The 21923-nt window shown below is 42.4% G+C and overlaps 1 protein-coding gene across 1 annotated transcript; it reads right to left on the bottom strand.

The window, feature by feature from the left end:
* Positions 1–652: 652 nt before the first annotated feature.
* Positions 653–19582, bottom strand: LOC110739562. Its single transcript, XM_021920018.1, has 3 exons — positions 17902–19582; positions 17562–17750; positions 653–858 (listed from the first exon to the last, which is right to left on the bottom strand). Exons 1-3 carry the CDS (start codon positions 19580–19582, stop codon positions 653–655), a joined length of 2076 nt encoding a protein of 691 aa, XP_021775710.1.
* Positions 19583–21923: the final 2341 nt, after the last annotated feature.

Here is a 21923-nt window from a genome sequence, read left to right as displayed (position 1 = left end):
AGATACCAGGCGGAACCGAAAGTATAATACTTGGAACAGAAACCCATACCATCTAGGCTACAAGGCGATCCTCCCGCCTGTTCCCGATGAAGGCTGGGATCAAATTTTGACGCCTGGCTTATTTAAGGTTTCCACCAAAATCTAAGAGGGAGGGAACAAAAGGGAGATAATTCCCTAGGTTTGAGTGGCTAAGGGACCCTTTTTACTTAGCCTCTTGCGGCCTTACACAGAAAAAACTAAAGGTAGCTGGTCGGATGAGACCGTAGCAAAATATATATTTATTCTTTTTATTATTTCTTACCGACGCTCATCCGACCTTTTTTGTGGAAGAAGCAGTGTCGCAGCTTTCTCCAAGTAAGAAACCCGCTAGCTCTGCTGCCGCCTATCGCCAAATGATCAGGCAGAAAAACCAGATCTTCAAGAAAGATCAGCTGGAACATGTAAGTATTCCACAATTTTCGCAGTCAGGCGGACCTTATTTTCTTGAACTTGATGACTTAACTTCGGTATTTTCAGGAAGGATCAATGAGGACGCTTGCTTTTGGCGATAAGCGACTGAAGCGTCTGTCTGCTGAAGAGGACCGGACGCCTTCTGAATCTAGGAAATTTGTGGAGTAGAAAAATCCTCCTGCTGCCAAGTCTGGGATGATTCTCATCCCTCTACTGCCGGCAATTCGCTTGCTTTTCTCGAAGCACTTAAAAAATCGGACATCCCTCGGGCATCAAAGAGTGGCAAGCCATTCACTGCTGCTGACGGCTCAGCAACAAAAGGCGGACATACATTAGGCAGACGCAAAGACAGGTGTCCTAAAGACATGGAAGTTGAGCTCCCAGGTATTAGTGCCTTCAATCCATTACCTTTCCATAGTAGGGTAAAGTCTTATCAGTAGTTACAAAACAGCTTTGAACAGATCTAGTCTATAGGCCGGGCTTATGTCAATTTCTCACCAAGTGTTGATTTTGTAGATGCTGCCCAGAGGCCGGATGTACAGCAGTTCGCTAAGAACATGCTGATGGTCGTCTCTCCCGATGAGCGGGATTCCGTGAGGGGGGTTGGCACGCTCAACTTTGATGCCATTTAGGCCTTGCTAGCTGAGGTAACTTGTTTTTAAGTTAGAAAATATTTTTAACTCCTCTAGTGCCATCTGTTTATTGATGATCTTCTTTGTCGGATGTAGGCAATACTGCGGGTGAATGGGCTCAAGAAGCCGTTCTCAGTCAAACAATAGTGCCAAAGAAAGGGCCGCCACTACTCTAGACCAAGCCATGTTTGACATATGTAAAAATGAAGCACTAACTCATGATATCCTGCATTCTAAGGCGAAGGCCAACCTGCAAGTCAAGCAGCAGCTAGAGGCGGCGCATAAGAGGGTTTGAGGGCCAGCTGAAGTCAGTCTAGGGCAAGCTTGAGAAGCTTGGGGATGTCAGCAGGGATACAGATAGTCTCCGCCGCCAGAACGAGCATCTGAAAACAAAGCTCGCCAACCAAGAAGAGTAGCTGAGGAAGAAGTACTAGGCCAGGGCCGAGGAGGAAAAGAGGCAGCTGATCGAGGAGAATGAGGCCAATTGCGTCATCCAGATGAAAATGGCTTTTCATCCTGACGACGACTACTGCGTTGGGAGTATCGTTTTGAGCAAGGCACTAACGAGCTTGACGAGGAGCGCTGCAGGCGGAGGAAAAGGGTGAAGTTGATGATGATGATGAAGACATGGTTGAGAATGAGGACTTCGAGCATGATGGGGGTCATCTGACTGATGCTGGTGAAAAGTTGGATAGGAATGTAGAAGAGTCCTCTCGTCTAGATGATCAAGCTTAAATCTTTCATTGGCTGAATGGCCTGACAATCCGGCCTGCGTACCGAGTATGTATGTATCTTTACCGACTTGGGACTCGGGTTTGATTAACAATTTTTCTTTTCTTCACCGATTGTAAAATCGGTTAACACTTTCTTTTGGCTGACCATGGAGTCGGATTTTAATATAACATAGCCGGCCATTGGGCCAGTTTTCCTACATAAAAAAATTTTGTCCTTGCATTTTTATTATGCATAAATTTTTCTAAGTACGTAGCCTTTTTTATTTTATGCAAGCGGTATACCGGAAGTATTTGCCCCTAGACGGATGTGCGCTTGGTTACAAAAGTGGGTTGTTTGACTTAGAAATTTTTTATACCTGAAAGAGTGATTAATTTCTAAGTCAATCAATCACTGTGGTGATTGCCCCAAACCAAGCGAATAATCGTTCATCAAGCAGCCGGATATTTAAACCAGGCGGTCATTGTCCACCTCCAATCGACATTTGCCGAATTACTTTAGATTCTAAGTTCTGGACTTAGCATTCAATATCTATTTGAATCAGCACTACCTCAAATGGGGCAGGCGGGTAGACGTTCAGTATCGGACGACCATTGGCCGTATTAAGTCGTTTTAAACGAGCAATGTTTAGCTGCTAAGTTTTGGACATAGCTTATATTTTCAAATTTAGCCGTTTGTATTGCCTCTGAGCAATAACAGGTGTCTTAATGGTGTAAGCACCAAAATAAATTCTTTTATCCAAATGAAATACTAGCTGGCTACCGGTTGTTATAGAACAGGTGATAAACCTTAGCTATCTAGGTCTCATATTAGATTATTCAAGTCAAACAGCTACGAGCTTCTTTATCTAGAAAGTCGGTTGGGCCGTTTGTTTTTGAGTTTATAGAGCAATGTACCACCCAAATGGGAAATGCACTCTGCGACGAAATCACCCAGATGGGCGTCGCCGGATGTCGTACTCATGTTAGAGCAGATGGTTGTTTTAAATTTGGCTCTCTGCACATTGCTTAGGTGGTGTTCCCATTGGGAGACATATCTAGTAAAGCATATATAATCAAAATTGAAAATAAAAAGCAATTTTTTCATTGATAGGCTTTTCATGTACAAAAAATTTACAAGTCTTAGAAGTAGTACATCTTTAGATGTCTACATTCCAAGTTCTGACTAGGTTCCTACCGTCTAGAGTTTTGAGGTGGTAGGTGTCGCCTCTTACTTCATCATAGATCCGGTACAGACCTTCCCAATTGGGCGTTAACTTGCGTTGCTCATTGGCCCTACCGGTTGCCTCTATTTTCCATAACACAAAGTCCCCTACTTTCAAGGGCCGTTTTTGCACTCTCTTGTTAGTTGTAGGCTCTTGTCATTCTCAAATGGTAAATTTCATGGCATAAGGTGGCATTGCCCCGGCATTCTGGAAGTGAGTCCAATGCAAGCGGCATGGGCTCCCAGTTTGCCTCTTCATCATACAACATGATTCGAAGAGTTGGTTCATAAAGCTCAATGGGTAAGACGGCTTCAGCACTGTATACCATAAGAAATAGGGTTTTGCCAGTTGCCCCTTTAGCTGTTATTCTGATGGCCCACAGGACATGACTTAACTCTTCTGCCCATAGACCGCCAGCCCTTTCAATCTTCCTTTTTATGCCGTCTTAGATTAGCTTGTTGAAGGCTTTAACATAGCCGTTCGCTTGGGGACATCTGACTGATGCAAAACAGTGGGAGATACCTTGGTCTCCCAGCCAATTCTTGAGGGTAGGCGTCTCAAATTGAGAGCCATTATCAAAAACCATAGACATAGGTACCGCAAACCAGGTGATGATGTTCTTCCAGATGAAGGAGATGACATCCTTTGTCTTAATGTTTTTGACCTCCTCTACTTCTACCCACATGGTGAATTAGTCAACGAAAACTAGAATATACCAACATCTGCCTGGCGCAGGCGTATACGGACCCAATATATCCAAGCCCCATTTGGCGAATGGTACTAGGCTATGAATAGCCGTCAGATCAATGGCCGGACGGTGTATGAGTTTGCTGAATCTTTGACACTTATCACACTTCATCACCATTTCCATGTCGTCTACCTCAAGAGTGGGCCAAAATGCCTTGCCGCCTAGCCCTTTCTGCTATAGACCTGCTGCCTATGTGTAAGGGAAATAAGCCCAAATGCAAGTCTTCTAGAATCTCTCGTCCCCTTTCCGGGGTAATGCATTTCCACAAAAGCTGCAGAAAGCTCTTCTTGAAAAGTTTTACGGATCTCAAAGTTGGGCGTATGCTTTTTCATTGCTGCCATTTCAGGATATGTATCCGGTAGAGTGCCGTCTAGCAAATGAGACCGGATGCCATTCATCCTGGTTGAGTTTCGGTCCAAAACTCCAATGGGACTTCTTTAATACTTCGTTTTTCCATCACTTCCCAGAAGACTGACCAAGGTGTATCACAGGTGGCGGACAATGCCAGTTTTGACAATGCATCCCCCTGATGGTTCTTTGACCTGGGCACTTGACTTAAGTGGAATTCGTCAAGTGTCCTAGTTTCAATCCTGACTGCCTGCAAGTATTTGATCATAGCCGGATGGGTGGCCTCAAAGTCACCATGGTATTTGCTAACAACCAATTGAGAATCAGAGCAGGCATCAATTTTTCTTGCTCCTGCCGCCTTACACATGCGTATACCAGCTAGCAGGGCCTCATATTCAGCCTCATTGTTTCAGTCCTAGAACTTGAACCATAGTGCATATTCATATTTGTCCCCCTCAGGAGACTGACATATTATCCCTGCACCACAGCTGTTCATGGTAGACCTCTCGTCTACATACACTTTCCAAACATGATCAAGATTTTCTGGTTCAACTGGTCTTGTCATTTCAACAATGAAGTCGGCAAACGCCTGAGGGGTTGGTCTATATAGACCACCACCGGATGTGCCAAGAAGTAAGGTTTCAACTTCTTGACTGCCATGAAAAAGGCTAATGAAATTGACTGGGAGCTAGATGCTGTCTTTCTCAGCAAGGGGAAAAGCACTGAGGGCATGTTCTGATTTGGCTAAATACATGTAAAGCGTCTCCTTGGGAAGAGGGCTAACTAGCCTTGGCAAGGAGTGCAAGTGTTGTTTCAATTGTTGGAAGGTCGCCTCAGCATCATCCCCCCATTCAAACATAGTCTTCCTACTAATTGCTTGGATGAAATAGAGGCACTTGTCACCTGACCGGTTGAGGAATCTCCCCAATGCCGCCAGACAACCGGTTAATTTCTGAACTTCCTTTACAGTGCGGGGAGACTTCATGTCAATAACCGCCTGTATCTTCTCTGGGTTGGCCTCTATCCCCCTTTGATCAATAAAAAATCCGATAAACTTCCCAGACTCAACACTGAAGACATACTTTTTGGAATTGAGCATGACCTTGTGCCGCTTGAGTGTGGTGAAGGTTTCTCGGAGGTCAGCTAGATGGTCCATTTGTAGCTTGGATTTGACTATCATGTCATCAATGTACGCCTCTACATTCCTTCTAATCTGATTATTGAAGACCGAATTAATCATATGTTGGAAAGTAATAGTCGCATTCTTTAAGCCAAACGGCATCACCGTATAGCTGAATAACCCCTAATAAGTGACGAATCTTGATCTTTCTTCCACAGGGGTATTTGATGGAATCCGGAATAGGCATCCATAGAACTCATCAAAGCATGTCCGACTGTTGAATTGACCAGACTGTCGATCTTTGAAAGCGGGTAACTGTCCTTCACACATGCCTTGTTCAGATCAGTGTAATCAACACATATGCGCCAGGTATCATTCGGCTTCTTTACAAGGACAACATTTGCAACCCAGTCTAGGAAGTGCCATTACCGAATTAACCCGGCGTCTAATAACTTCGCGACCTCGATGGTAGCCACCTGAGATCTCTCCTCGCCGTGACATCTTTTTTTTTGCCTAACAGGCTTCTTTTTTGGATCCACGACGAGCTTGTGGATAACAAGACCCCGGCTGACGCTTTGCATCTCTTGGACTTCAAAGGCAAAAATGTCCTTGAGTTCTTTCAGCAAATGGTGCAAGTCTGCACCTAGTTTTGCAAAAGCAACCGTTGCAACCTTTACAGTACACTCCGGACGTGTGTTATCTAGAACCATATCCATATGTTCTCCAGTTTGTTGGGGACGGAGGTCGTCTGACCGTTCCCTGGTCAGTGATTGCTATTGCTTCTCTTTTTTGATAGCCACCAGCTGGTCGGCCTTTCTTTTCTTGCTGGCTGCTGGTGGGGTAGGCTCTTGTTCCTTGACATCGTCAAGGTCGATTGGCTCCTCACCCTGGCCGGCTACGGCCACTGTGGGCTTGACATCTGAGAGGTGGCACTCTCTAACCTTCTTCTGGTCCCTGTTCAAGGAGCCAATAGAACCATCATCTTTTTCAAACTTTAACAACATAAGGGATGGGATAATGACAACCTTGTATTCGTTTAGAGTCCGACGGCCCAAAATTAGCTTATAGGCGGTCAGCTCTTCCAAGACCAAGAACTGGACAACCATGTGGCGCCCTTCTCCCTTCTCTCCTAGCTGGATGGTAGATCAATCCGTCCGATTAGGTGCACAACTCCACTCCTAAAACCAACCAAGGGGTAAGTGACCTGGTGCATGCTACCAGTCTTGTACTTCAGCTTGGACAGGCACTTGTAGCTGACGATGTCAGACGAGCTACCGGTATCAATGAGGATCCGGTCTACCTTCTGGTTGGAGACCTTGCATTCAATGACAATGGGGTCATCATGCGACCGACAGATTTTGCCCCGGTCCTTTTCAATGATGATGACCTCAACAAATGTGTCGGAACACGCCAGGCGCTCATCGACGGAGCTGACATCCAGCTGTCTGACATGGTCCTTAGTGCCCCTGATTGTCGAGACCCCTCAGGCAAAGCCGCCTCCGATGGTGTAGATCTGCTCCTTCTTAGTGTCCGAACTACTAGTAGGCTTTGTTGGCTTTTTTGGTGGCTGTCTAGAGTCCGTCTTCAGGATCACCTTAGACTTGAGGATGTAAGATTTTAACACCCCCTTATCAGCCAATCTCTCCAACAATTGCTTGAGGATATAACAGTCGTTGGTGTCATGGCCAATATCCTCATGGAAGTGGCAGTACTTGTCTTAATTCCGGTTTTTGGCCGGACCTTCATTGCTGCGCGCTTCTTAATAGTAACTCGGTCTTTTATCTCCATGAGTATGGAGTAGCAATCTTTGTTAAACTCGTACATTAGGACGTACGGCTTAAACTATTTCTTTTTCTTTTGGGAAGGCTAATTAGAATCCTCACCCGTCTAGATTTCTTTTTTCCTCTTGCTTTCTTCAACTTTTTGAGCCGGTTGTTCTTGCCGACTCCCTTTTTGTTTGTGTTGTGAGCAGACTGTCCTGCCGCCTGGGGCTGGCCGGAGGACTTACTCGGACCCGCCTGAGCATCGCCCCATTCCTTGTTGTCTTTGGAACGGATGCGCCTGGTAATGAGGGATCCATCTGCAGCCGTATATGTTTTGACCTCTAGATCTGTATCATGGTCTGAATAGACCTTAGCAGTAGGCTACTTGGCCTCAGGAGGCGGTACAATCTCTTGAGAAACCATCTTAGAGGTACTCTCCCTATAGACGGCGCCAAATGTTTCAGGGTTTTTTGTGTCCCTCGGGAGAGTTACGTCACAAAGACTAATTTCCCATCGGCGGTACTTGCAAAACAATGGAAGCTCTGGGAATTCGAAGTTCCGCCTCCGACGATCAAGTTGGAAGGTGTTTAGAGTGATGTAAAAGTGCGAAAAGTAAAAGTAGATCTTCTCGGGTTTCGAGATTTGGTGATTTTTCTATTTTTTGGAGAATTGATTGTGTGTAACAAATGAATGTGTCCCCTAAATGGGGTAAATCTCCTTATTTATAGTGTCCTTGGTAAATATACCTTTACCTAGTTTATTCAAACCTAGATTTGGTGGGTTACGTCGGTTTGCGGCTTTCTTGGTAATTGTGCCCTAAAAACCGTCATTTCCTGATAAATATCTGTATGCCACGTGTCAGGCCCAGGAGAGTCCATTTGGACCCCTTTGAGCTAGAGTGACACGTGTCACACTCTCATTCGACCACGTGGTGGGGGTAAAAATCCCCAAATCAAGATTGACTTAAGTGAATTAGGAGAGAAAACCCTATTATTCCTAAATAACCATATCCCCAAAAAATTACCAATAAAGGTGCTAATATTGGGACCCTAAATCGCATTCAGATTTATAAAAATTCGAATACAGTATTGGATCCAATCTAAGTGAGAAAGGTCTCCATGTTATTCTGAGTGGATACCCTAACTTCCACCTTGCCCTCCAAGTTGTTCAAGCAATATTGCAATTCCTAAATCGGAGCACCTCAGCGATATAGTTCACTCTCTACTACTAAACCATTATTGAGTAACTTCCATAAGAAAAACTTCCACTTTAGCTGTGTATGAAGGGACCAAAAAATTTTCCAGACGTTATCTAAGTTTTGAGGAGAAAGCGGTTGTTGTTGTAGGATTGCATAACCCGTCTTCAATGTATATGTAACACCTCGACCCCATACAAATTCGGGAGGAGCCTATTATCACTATATGCGCATCAAGGGCCAACAACTATCCCCACAGACCAACACAAGTCCTTCCAGCACATTTTGTCCTCACTCATGCGCACCCCAAGAATACTTCCCAGGAGGTTACCCATCCCAAGACTACTCCCATCCAAGCACGTTTAAGTGTAGAGTATCTTAGAACATAAGCTCCCTAAAAGGAAGATGCATCTTATTGATATCAGTAGTATATTAAATCCATTTAAAGCAATCATGAGGGGTATTACATACACTCCTACTAGAGAACGACAATGCCTTCGTTGCCCCTGGAATCCTGGGGACCCCAATATTACGCCTAATGGCAACTAGGTAGCCAAAGTGTTACATCCTGTCTGGATATGGCCATATAGCCCCAGAATTCTCCCCTACTAGGCGACTAACATAGGATTAATTATTAACAATCAGCACGCACTCGCAGGGTTGTTCTTATACCATTTGTAACACCCCGACCCCAAACAAATTAAGGAGGGGCCTATTGTCACAAAATGCGCCTCAAGGGCCAACAGTTGTCCCCACAGGCTAACACATGTCCTTTCGGTGCATTTTGTCCTCACTCATGCGCACCCCGTGAAAACTTCCAAAAAGGTCACCCATCCCAAGACTACTCCAAGCCAAGCACGCTTAGCTGTGGAGTATCTTAGCATATGAGCTCCCTAAAAGGAAGATGCATCTCGTTGATATGAGTAGTATATTAAATCCATTTAAAGCAATCATGAGGGGTATTACAGAATATCTTCTAAAGGAGTACATTTCCAAAATCGAAAGTCAGCCTCAGTAACACCTGGGGATTCCATAACAAGGATTGCGGCAGCGTGTAGTGATTGAAAACACTGCTCAACTTTGGTAGTGTCCTAAGATCGTGTTTGCGGATGAATAAAGAAATTAATAGTCCAATCCTTTGAAATATCTAATAGAATGCCTGGTTCAAATTCAAGAATTGTATCATTAACCCAATTAAAATTTCCACCAAGTATGGATTTTCCGTTACTCACTTTCCAAATGCACCTCGTTACAGAAGTGCATTTGCTCTAAGTAGGCCACGTAGGTAATAGGAATTTTGACTTGAAAAACGTCGTTTAGGATGTGGGTAACCAGATAGGAATTGAATTCGAGCAATAAATTTTTTACAGAAAAGTAATTGAGGATTAATAACAATTCTCCAAACTTGCTTCATGAGAATGGTTATATTAAGAGTTGAGATACATCTAATTTCTAAGCCTCTCAAACCTTGAGGCAGATGCATATTATCTTTACTAACCAAATGCATACCTTTATTGCCTGAGTTTAACAAAAAAGTTTTAATAACAAGGAATCAATTCTCTCTTTGATTGAGAAAGGCAGATTAAAGTGTAACACCCCGTTCTATTAGAATAAGAAGCATTAGCGAAATTACACCTAAACAGGAGGCTACTTTACTTCGATTGACAAAGTTAAGCTTAACCTAGGTCTAAAAGTTAAGTTTAACTCATTCAAACATCCAAATTAAGTTATTTTAACCTAAGCACAAACTAAGTGATGAAAAAGAAATTAACAAACGAACTTAAAGTAGACAAATCAATTACATTCAAAAGCCAAGGGTAGAACAACCCTTTTCGGCCAAGATGAAATCAAATGAAAAAAAAATTTAAAGTACTTAAACAAGCAACTAACAGCAAAGGCATTGTAGGGAATATTTCAAACAACAACTTTGAGCCCCACTGTGATAATGCATTTAAGCATGGTAGCGTCCAAAGGGAAGGAAGCTAGATATAAAAGAGTTGCCAACAAGTTTTAGGAACATGTAAACCGTACACGGGCGTGAATGTTACACCCCATTCACGATCACGGAGATCGCTAACTCCATAGTGGTCCGGAACCATGACTGGATATTCGGGGATGATGGTTGATCGTTGGATAATAGGTCGTTACTACTACCCTAGATCAAATCTACAATTTTTACACCTATCGTAACTCTATCAAATTTAGGGTCGAATCCCAAAGAAACGGGGGTCATGCATTATTACTGTGAAATCTAGAATCTATTGCTAGTGACAAAGGGGATACTATGGGTTGTTTTGAGAAGTTTTATGATTAAACTATCTATCAAAAGTGACCAAATCAAGCCAAAAATAAGAATGATTAAACTAGACACTCTAAAGTGAAAATGAAAGGAAAAACTATAGAGATAACAAGGGCAAAAAGCACTAGGGAGAGGGGGTTCCAATCATGAACAACAAGATACCAATGAAAATCAATAAGGATTTATACCAAGGAATGCAAACTCTATTTGAAGCAATTCATTCTCATGTAACTACTCAAAGCAAGTTGATGAAATCAATCAATCCTAAACTAGATCATTCTCATGCATCTAATCTAGGACTAAAACATTGGGGTTAAAGGTGCACATAATAACTCCAAGCATATTTAAGCACAAATCATCAAGTCAAGGTAAAACCCGATCAACAATCAATAGAAACTCAAGCAAACATGATTTTCACCCCTTTCCCAGCTAGAAATCTAAGCTAGAGAAAGAAAAATAGCCATGACAACTAAACTAAATATGTATTCAATCCTAACATAACTTAGCATGATTCTAAATCAAAAAGAAGGCAATGAAACAAGTAAAGCTAGGAAATTTATGGAAGAAAACATAAATAAGAACAATAAAACTAAAGATATTGAGAATAGGGAAAAGAGATTACTATTATAAATGATGAAAGATTAGCCAAACATGAAATAGTAGCAATAATCTTGAAGAAATCTTGAATATTTGATTACAATGATTAAGGGAAAAGAAAAAAGGAATGGGAAAACACGAGAGGGAGTTAAAGTAACCAAAATAGGAGTAAAAACGGTAAGAAGAGGTGCAAACAAGTCACAAATCAGGGAAATTCTCTAGTGAAAAAGGGTGAAATGGTGGCATAAATGTCATTCATCAAAATCCCCCACACTTGCCTTTTGCTTGTCCTCAAGCAAAACAAAGAAAATAAAGACAAAACAAACACTACAAAGACAAACACAACATGGCAAGGCTTAGAAAAGCAATATCAAATGTTAGGGTGGACAAATGCTTTTTTCGGACTCAACCATGATAAACAAACGTCAAAGAATACTAGCCTTTCTCAATTACATGATGCAAGCACACTTCAAGATGCCAATGGTTGCAAGAGTCAAGCATAAGCTAAGCATAGAGAACTAGTGAGTCATTCTCTGCCCTAGTCCCCTCTAGAACGGTCTGCGTTCTCCCCACTAGCTTCAAACCATCCCCCTAGATGGCTCGTCATGATTCCACGAAGGAACCGGAATAAAAAACATTTTGAGGAGGTAAAAGATCATCCCGACATCTCCACTATGCATGCTCTCTCCGTAGGGTTGAAAACCATCTCCCTCCACCGGTTATTGACCACGCACCCTTAAAGTCTAAGGGTCTTCACTAGGGTTGTAAGGACTCGGCTCAAGGTAGAGGTAGGAAGAACATTTGAAATAGTGGTGGCAAGTCCTAAGTGAAGCAAGAGAATGACCAACTCGCATAGACAAAACTCAAGAAACGACCACAACTCAAATGAACATCCATCATTTCGATTTCAACACATTACCAATCCTTATTCATATATATATATATATATACATTTTTTTTCACTTCATTTGATCCTCTAAGATTGCATCACCCTTGTCAAGATTTTCTTGCATGCTCATATACAAGCTTAAATTTCACATCATTGTTCCAAGCTAACTCTCCACATAATTCATGCTCATATTCAAAACGCTCATTACATTACCCTCACACGCCAAATGCTGCACTAACTAAAAGGGTTGGTAAAACATAGGTCGTTAGGCTTGTAATGCGGTTAAGACAAGAATGGGAAACATTATGCTCAAATTGGTTGGCAAGTAGGTTGATGCAAAATGGAAAATCAAATTTGTAACTAAAAAACAAAAATGAGAAATGGTGCCCTTCTCCTCCCCTGAAAGTGCTAGGTCACGATCTCGGGAGCTAGCAATCAACACAAGGATTACGACACGCATAATTGAGGATCCTAAAATGCCGCACAACAAATTGATGAAGGCTTGAATAAAATGAACCTCATAAGGGATGAGAAAGGTAAGAAAATGCCAACTTGAGGGCTTCAAATCCACTATAGGGAGAAACTCCATCTTACCACATCCCATGAACTAAGGGTTCAAACGCCCTCACAAGTTCTTACCCTTGCTACCTTAGCTAAGGTTCGTCTAATTCAACCAAAGGAAATCTCAAAACGTGCATCTCATCATAAAGTTAAGAAAAGACAAGCATTCTAAGGCGCATCATCAAGGAAATAGAGTCCAAATGTACAACCAAATTCCAAAACACAACCATATCATCTTGCCATAATCATGTTTGTCACACAAAAGAAAATGACAACAAAACAACAGAAGGAAGAAATCAAAGAGGTTCACACATGAGGCATATAAATCCAAATAAATCCCAATCGACATACAAATGATCGTTCGGTATCAACACCAACGATCCCAGGTTCCTTGGAACCGTATGCAAACAACCTCGAATCATTCAACTTCTTCCTAAACTAATTCCTAAACTAAATGCACCACAAGAAAGAAAAGAGAAAGTAGAGGAAATATCTCACCCATATGTCTCATGAAGAAAAATAAAACAACCTTACAATTTACCATATCTCCATATGTTGCTTCTAAATTTTTTCTAAGGTACAAAAGAGAGAGAAAAACAAAACAAGCACTATAGAGAGAAAAATGTTAGAAAAAAAGAGAGAGAAAATCTGTAAACTCAAATATTTAGGAATAACCAACTACCCAAACACATAATCATCATCATAAAAAATAGACATCATCAGCAACCAACAACAACAATGCTACCAAGAGCTTACCAACAACACCCAAACTCAAATCCTCTAAACGTTCCCCTGAGTCCTAGGTGCCTTCCCCCACACTTATCCAAAACACTTCCTAACACTCCCTTTTGACTCAAACACCCCCCCACACTAGAGTAAAGCATCGTCCTCGATGCTTCAGATGCACAAGGAAAGAAAGGGACGTACCACAAAGGGAGGAAACAAACAGACCGGGGAGGGAAACTATTGGCCACTAGGGTCGGCACCACCGTCATCCGCACTCCAACTATCGTAGAAAAAATCAGAGGGGGGGCCATAGGGATCCCAGCCTCTGGTGTAACTGGGAGGCCACCCATAATGACCCTTGAAAAGGTCTAGTTGGGGTGCGGACAACTGGTCATATGGCTCGGGTTGGAATAGAGGTGAAGGGTGAGAGGGATCAATGTAGGGGTAGTTAGGGTCACTCCGATAATCACTCCCACCCGAAACCCGGTAGTCATAATGACCGGACTCGTCGGGGAAATCAAGTCATGGAACATTAGGGTCCGAGGGGCCTTGCCAATAGGGGTACGTACGTTGGTTGTCACCCCCCCAAGATGGCACGGGCCCTTGTTGGGCCGACACATAAGGGTAGTTAATTCGGGGAGTGACATCCCCTCTACGTACACTAGCATTGTATAAAGAATTAGTTTGGAAAGAATGGTGTTGTTGGGAGGCGAACATACCTTGCATGCCAAGTTGCATGTTTTCCATTTGGGCCCGCATCGCCGCCATTTCTTGTTGGTAGTCAAATTATTGTTGATTTTGTTGTTGTTGTTGTTGTCTTCCTTGCCTTTGTTGAAATTGTTGCTATTGTTTTCTTAGGGGGACGACCTTCTCCTCGTTCTCATCCTCTCCTGACCAAGACCTTCGCCGGATCCTTCACCCATCTCCATCCTTGCACTTGGGAGGACACCTGAATCCTTCTTTACCCACCAAGGGTGATTAACCCCCTCCCTCGTGAAAGAAGTGAACTCCGGCTTGGGGAGGAAACAATGATGCTCGGGGAGACTAACAAACTCCAAGTCCTCCCTCTATCCTCCGTATCTGCGATGAATTTCATTGTTTTTAATTGCTCAAGATCGAGCTAGATATCACTTCTGTCACTTCTCCCAATGGGAGTGCAAGAACCCAATTTGTCTATATGACCCAATTTCTCGGCCAACCAAGTGATCATCCTACTGAAATGTATCTCCCCTTTCCTTGTACCCGAGAGGACCCCTTCGATGCACTTGGTGAATAGGAACCCAAAATTCACTCTATGCCCCAACTCTGACTGTGTAGCTAGCCACAAAATTCGGATTTCCTTCGTTGTGATCTTTCCCAAGTCTTGTTTATTAGAGACCATGTACTCGAGAATTCGACGTAGAAGTCTGATGGCTGGGTGCATGATTTGGCTGGCCAAGGAATACTTGGAATTGAAGGCGTCCATTCTTGAAATGACCTTCCACCATGAAAGGGGATTATAATCATGAAGGACCTCATGCTCGGGGAAGAACATATCGGCGTCCGGGTTAAGGTCCAATAGTTGGTTAAATTGGCGAAGGGTGAAGGTTTATTTTTTGTTGAAAAGTTGGAAGGAAATGGCGAGGTCCTTATCCCTCGTGGAATGACATTCAAAAGAGGTAAGGAACTCAAGAGTGGGCTCCTTATAGGTTTGGTACGCACTTCTCACAGATGAGCCTAACCGAAGATTGTTGAATAGGAACCAACAATCGTTGTGAATGCCGAGTTTTGTCGTAGAGGGTTGGTGGTAGTGTTTTGAGGGTCTTAGTTTCCGGTTTTGGAGATTGTCATAGATGGGTGTGTGGTTTTTATTGTGGAATTTGAGGGGTGGTAAAGGTAGGGGAGTGGGTTGTTCATTTTGTTGGGGGTTTGTGGATGTAGAATTTTGGGGTCCTTTCCTACTCTTCCTCTTCTTTTCACCAAAAACCAATTTCACCAACACCAAAATGCAATCAAATACCTCAACAAATCACCGCAACAATCACACCACAACAATTCTCCAACTTCAAATATCAAACACAATGAACACACTTACGGACTCACCAAGCATAACCACAATCCAAGTAATATAATCCAACAACAACTAACAAGGACAACAATAACTAAACATTAACAATCCTCAATAAGATAAATTAACACAAAGTAGGCATGCAACCATAAAAAATTTCCACATGAAATTCACAAGATAACAAATTTTCTCAACAAGGGAACTACTTAAAATTCAAAGGAAAACTAGAGTGGAAAAGAAATATACCAACAATCAGTACCAAAAACTACTCCAACTAGCCCTTTGAATAAGAATTCTAAGTCCACCTTCAAAATCCCTTCAATGGTGGATACAAGGTCCGTTTGAAGAAGAACACCGAAATTTGGGGGCTTGAATGGTGAAATTTCAGATTTTTGTGAGAAAACTTGAAGGAAAGTGAGGAAATTTGATGGATATTGATGATTTATGATGAGAATTTGAGGTATAAGGAGTTAGGGTTTGAAAAGGAGTGAGGTTTAGAGAGAGAGAGGGTCGAAAATCTGATTTGGGGAAATAAGGGGTTTTGGTTTTTTGCTGAGAAAAAGCACTTGAAACTCGCAAACCCGTAATGCCGCACCCACGGGTCTGGGTGCCGCGCCCGTGGGTGGGCATCTCCTGGGCATCTCCCCTTTGTGAGAATTTCTGAAGAAAGCTTGTCTGCGCCTGCGGGTTTGACTGTTCGCGCCCGCGGCTGTGCATGCTACGCTCGCAGCTGGAGATGCCGCGCCCTCTCCCTGACATCTCCAAGGCATCTCCAGTTTGTTGAACATTTCTGAAGGATGCCTGTCTGCGCCCGCGGGTATATGGGCCGCGCCCGCGGGTCTTAATGGAGAGCCCTCTCTTGGGCATCTCCAAAAAGACAAATAACTCCTAAATTTGTCCATGGCAAACACAACCGCAATCATTTCCTTCTCCGTCGTTGTGTAATTCTTTTGAGCCTCATCAAGCGTTCTACTTGCATAGTAGATGACATGAGATCTTCCTTCCGTCTTTTGCCCAAGCACCGCACCTACTGTAAAATCACTTGCACCGCACATTAGCTCAAAAGGCAAGCTCCAACCCGGAGCTTTCACCACAGGAGAGGAGATGAGGGCTTCCTTGAGTTTTTGAAATGCCTTATGACAAGCCTCATCAAAGTTGAACACAACATCTTTCTTGAGTAATTCGGTCAAAGGTTTTGAGATTGATGAGATTTTTTTGATAAAACTCCGGTAAAACCGGCATGCCCTAGAAAGGCTCTCACTCCCATAACGGAAGTAGGAGGGGGCAATTTGGAAATCACCGAAACCTTGGCCGAATCAATTTCAATGCCCCTATTTGATACTTTATGGCCTAGGACAAGACCGTCCTCGACCATAAAATGGCATTTATCCCAATTTAAAACCAAAATCGTCTCTTGACACCTTTTCAAAACTTTTTCAAGAATATAAAGACATGTGTCAAAAGACGAGCCACCAACACTAAAGTCATCCATAAAAACCTCAATCTCGTTTTCAAGCATTTCAGAAAAAATGGAAGTCATGCATCGTTGGAAAGTTTAAGGAGTATTGCATAACCCGAATAGCATTCTTCGGTATGCGAATGTTCCATATGGACACGTTAAAGTAGTTTTCTCTTGATCATTTGGATGGATAGGGATTTGGAAAAAGACGGAATATCCATCCAAGAAGCAAAAGAAAGCATGATGGGAGAGTCTCTACAACATTTGGTCCATGAAGGGGAGAGGAAAATGGTCTTTCTTTGTATTTTTGTTTAACCTCCTATAATCAATGCACATCCTCCACTCGGTCACCGTCCGGGTGGATATTTCCTCTCCTCCTTCTCCCTTGACAATGGTGATTCCACCTTTCTTTGGAACCACGTGAACCGGGCTAACCCACTTGCTATCGGAGATAGCATAGATTATGCCCGCTTCAAGCAATTTCAAAATTTCTTTCTTGACAACCTCTTGGAGGTTGGGGTTCAACCTCCTTTGAGGCTCAATTAAGGTGGATTGATCATCCTTAAGGTGAATACGATGAATGCACAAACAAGGGCTAATACCCTTGATATCATCAATGCTATACCCTATCACATCTCTATATTTTCTCAACACATGAAGTAATTTTTCCAAATCAAGCCCATCAAGGGTAGCATTGACAATGATAGGGTATTCCCCTTTATTTCCAAGATAAGCATATTTCAAAGATGGGGGAAGGGGTTTGAGTTCTTCCTTGGGAGGAGGCTTGGAACTCTCCTCCAATTTTTCCTCCGCTAGTTCGAGCTCATCATCCCTAGGATCATCCTCTTCCTCTTTATTGGCTTCTTCAATGGCCATGAAAAACTCTTTTGCTTCTTGAGAGTGGTACTCTTCCTCAAATGTAAGAGCTTCAACCATTGGATCTTGAGGACTCGTCATAACCCTTCCCAAGCGATCTAATTCTTCATTCACAACATCAACCCTATAGAACTTCTCAACCATGGGGGTCTTGAGTAGCTTAGAGAACTCAAAAAAAAAATTCATCGGCCACCTCACATGTAATGGTGTTGTTCTTGCAATTGATCACCGCCCCCAAGGTCTTGAGAGCTTCACGTCCCAAAATCAAGGGAGTATCGACATCCTCCTCCATATCCATCACTAAAAAATCACAAGGCACATATATAAGCCCAACTTGGATAGGAACATCTTCAAGCTCACCACAAGGCAACTTCACCGAACGGTCGGCCAATTGGATTGTCTTCCTTGTAGGGATCTTCTCAACATTAAGCTTTTGAGCAATGGATAAGGGGATCAAGCTAAGACTTGCTCCAAAATCGGCTAAGGCGCCCCTAGTTTCCATGTTCCCAATCTTTACCGGTAAAGTAAAGCTTCCCGGATCCTTTTGCTTCTTGGGCATCTTATGTTGAACAAGTGCACTCACTTGATGGGGGAGAGTGATAAGCTTATCATTAAGCTTCCTCTTGTTGGTGAGAATATCTTTCAAGAACTTGGAGTATGAAGGCATTTGTGTGACAACTTCAATGAATGGGAGGTTTATGTGCAAGTTCTTCATCACACTAAGGAACTTTGCAAATTTGTCATTCAACTTCCTCTCCGCAAGTCGACCGGGAAAAGGAACTGGTCCATCAAGATTCCTAGTCTCACTAGGAGTTGAAGATGTCACAACATCCTTAGACTTCTTTTTCTCCATACTTCTCTCTTTCTCAACAACTTTCTCTTCTTCAACTTCCTTGTCTTGACTCACACTCTCTTCTCCTTTCTTTTTTTCTTCACTATCCTCCTCCTTGGGACCCTCATAAAACGTACCCAATCTCAATGTGATTGCCTTGCAAGAGTCGGGTTTCACAATGTTCGAAGGGTTAGTTTGTGATTGTACGAGTAGAGTAGAAGGTGAGTTGAAAGGAACTCTCTCGGCCAATTGTGCTAGTTGTGAATCAACCGTCTTGTTATGAGCCTTAACCTCTTGCATTTGTTGATTCATGGCTTGAAGTTGTTGAAGAATTTGGGTTTGAGTAGGATCGGGTTCAGATGCTTGCTCTTGACTCCTTTGAGTCGCTTGATTTTGGTTGTGGTATTGGTTTTGATTATTGTGTTGGTTGTTTCTTGGGTAGTTTCCTCTTAGGTTTGGGGTTTGAAATGGAGGTGGGTTTTGGTATTGGGGGTTGGATTTGTATGGTTGTTGAGCTTGTTGGCTCCATTGGTGAGGTTGGTTTGCAAATCCGGGTGGTGGTTGTCTCCAAGCTACTCCACCGCCACCTCCCCTATATCCATCTTGCCTTGTGTTGTATGCCGCTACATGCTCCGGGCTCAAACCTCCAGAATAAGATGTATTGTGGTTTGTGCCACCACAATTTTGACAAGAGAAAGAATTGACTTGGGAGGAGCTTGCCCCACTATTGACATTCATGTTTAACTTTGCAAGCCCTTTTGTCAAGAGCTCAATTTGATGTTGAAATTGATCAACCTTCTCCAATTCATACTTTCCACCCTTCTTTGGTGCACTCCTCCTTCTACCACCCCATGAGTAGTTATTCACTACCTCTTTAATTGTTGCTTCAACTTGATTTTGAGGGACTTTAATCAATTGTCCACCCGCCCTCGCATCCAAGTTAGCTCTAGACATAGGTTCTAAACCATCGTAGAAGAACCTTATGAGCAAGCTTTGATTGTATTCATGATGAGGAAATGCTTGTACCAACTCTTTGAATCTTTTCCAAGCTTCACTAAGACTCTCATCCGCTTCTTGTTCAAATGATGCAATCTTCCTTCTCATTTCGATGGTCTTTTCTTCGAAAATGAACCTCTTCAAGAATGCCTTGACTACCTCCCTCCATGTCATGAAATAGTTTGGCTTGACTTGTTTGAGCCACTTCTTTGCCCTACCCGAAAGAGACTGTCGGAATAAGTGTATACGGATGTATTCTTGAGAAACTTGGTTGGTTTGAATCATGGCACAAAGCTCAAGAAATCTATCAAGACGCTCGATAGGATCTTTACTTGGAGAACCCGAAAATTGCTCCGCTTAAACCATTCTAGTGTATTGAGGATGGATGGCAAAGTTTGTTTCCGTGACGGGTAGCAAAATCGCTCCCGTGAGATCATAATCCACAGGATTTCCAAACTCACGAAACAAAACATCATTCTCTTGCCTCACCATTTCTTTGCTTTGAGAGCTTGATAAAGTCTTCGGACTTGTCTATCAAAAAGAATCACTCTCACTATCAAAAATAGCACCAAGACCTCGCCCCTCTTCTTGATAAAGTCTTCGGACTTGTCTCAAAGTGCGGTCGATTTTGTGGTCAATGTAGTGTGTGGGAGGTCCTTGAGATCTCCTTTGCATCCACCAAAGCTAACCAAACAATTAGTAATGAGTAGCAAGAAGGTAAAGGAACAAAATAAAAAGGCAACAAATCCAATAATAACGCTATAAAAGTGCAAAACAAGCCGTTTCCCCGGCAACGGCGCCAAAAATTTTGATCATTGGATAATAGGTCGTTACTACTACCCTAGATCAAATCTACAATTTTTACTCCTAACCTAACTCTATCAAATTTAAGTGAGATAGTGGCAAGTTAGGGTCGAATCCCAAAGAAACGGGGGTCATGCACTATTACTGTGAAATCTAGAATCTATTGCTAGTGACAAAGGGGATATTATGGGTTGTTTTGAGAAGTTTTATGATTAAACTATCTATCAAAAGAGTCCAAATCAATCCAAAAAAAAGAATGATTAAACTAGACACTTTAAAGTGAAAATGAAAGGAAAAACTATAGAGATAACAAGGGCAAAAAACACTAGGGAGAGGGGTTCCAATCATGAACAATAAGATACTAATGAAAATCAATAAGGATTTATACCAAGGAATACAAACTCTACTCGAAGCAATTCATTCTCATGTAACTACTCAAAACAAGTTGATGAAATCAATCAATCCTAAACTAGATCATTCTCATGCATCTAATCTAAGACTAAAACATTGGGGTTAAAGGTGCACACAATAAATCCAAGCATATTTAAGCACAAATCATCAAGTCAAGGTAAAACCCGATCAACAATCAATAGAAACTCAAGCAAACATGATTTTCACCCCCTTCCCAGCTAGAAATCTAAGCTAGAGAAAGGAAAATAGCCATGAGAACTAAACTAAACATGTATTCAATCCTAACATAACTTAGCATGATTCTAAATAAAAAAGAAGGCAATGAAACAAGTAAAGCTAGGAAATTTATGAAAGAAAACATAAATAAGAACAATAAAACTAAAGATATTGAGAATAGGGAAAAGAGATTACTATTATAAATGATGAAGGATTAGCCAAACATGAAATAGTAGCAATAATTTTTAAGAAAGCTTGAATATTTGATTACAAAGATTAAAACTTGAGAACTAGCTATTTTCTCTCTCTTCAAATTGTTTTGATGTCAATGGAATAGTAATTGATTGAAGACTCAAGCTCGAGACTATTTATGGTCTCCTATTAAAATGTGGAAAATGGGCAAGGGAGAGGGCTCTTCAAGTAGGCAGTCGCGCCCTCTCTAACATGGGTAAGAAGTTCGCCAGACCCAGATCGCCGCGCCCGCGGCCCTTATTGCCGCGCCCGCGGGTCTTCGCTGCTGTACCCGCGACCATTAACGCTGCACTTGCGGCTGGCCATCTCCAAGCATTCTACAGAAACTGCCCATTGGCTCAAGATCCCCCATGTCCGCGGCTTTATGTACCAGCGCGCCCTCTCCTTTGCAGCATCTCCTCTTCCTTTGACAAGCTTCCTTAGCAACTCCACTCCGTCTAGCAATCCAAAATTCGCCCACGAGTACTAGGAGTTATCAAAACACACAAATAGAAGGTATAAATTAGAAGAAAAGAAAAAAGGAAAGGGAAAACACGAGAGGGAGCTAAAGTAACTAAAATAGGAGTAAAAACGGTAAGAAGAGGTGCAAACAAGTGACAAATCGGGGAAATTCTCTAGTGAAAAAGGGTGAAATTGTGGCATAAATGCCATTCATCAATGGTACGAATCCAACCTAAAAGAGATTGATCCCGCCCTAAATCGGCCTCTACTTAATTCTTATGGTATTCATGTACGCTTTCCGATCAACATACATACAACAAGTTAA

The sequence above is a fragment of the Chenopodium quinoa genome, unplaced genomic scaffold (genome assembly GCF_001683475.1).
Source record: "Chenopodium quinoa cultivar QQ74 unplaced genomic scaffold, ASM168347v1, whole genome shotgun sequence".
In the NCBI taxonomy this organism is placed as follows: domain Eukaryota; kingdom Viridiplantae; phylum Streptophyta; class Magnoliopsida; order Caryophyllales; family Amaranthaceae; genus Chenopodium; species Chenopodium quinoa.
Note: the sequence above shows the minus strand (reverse complement) of the source record. Positions and strands in the feature narration are given on the sequence as shown.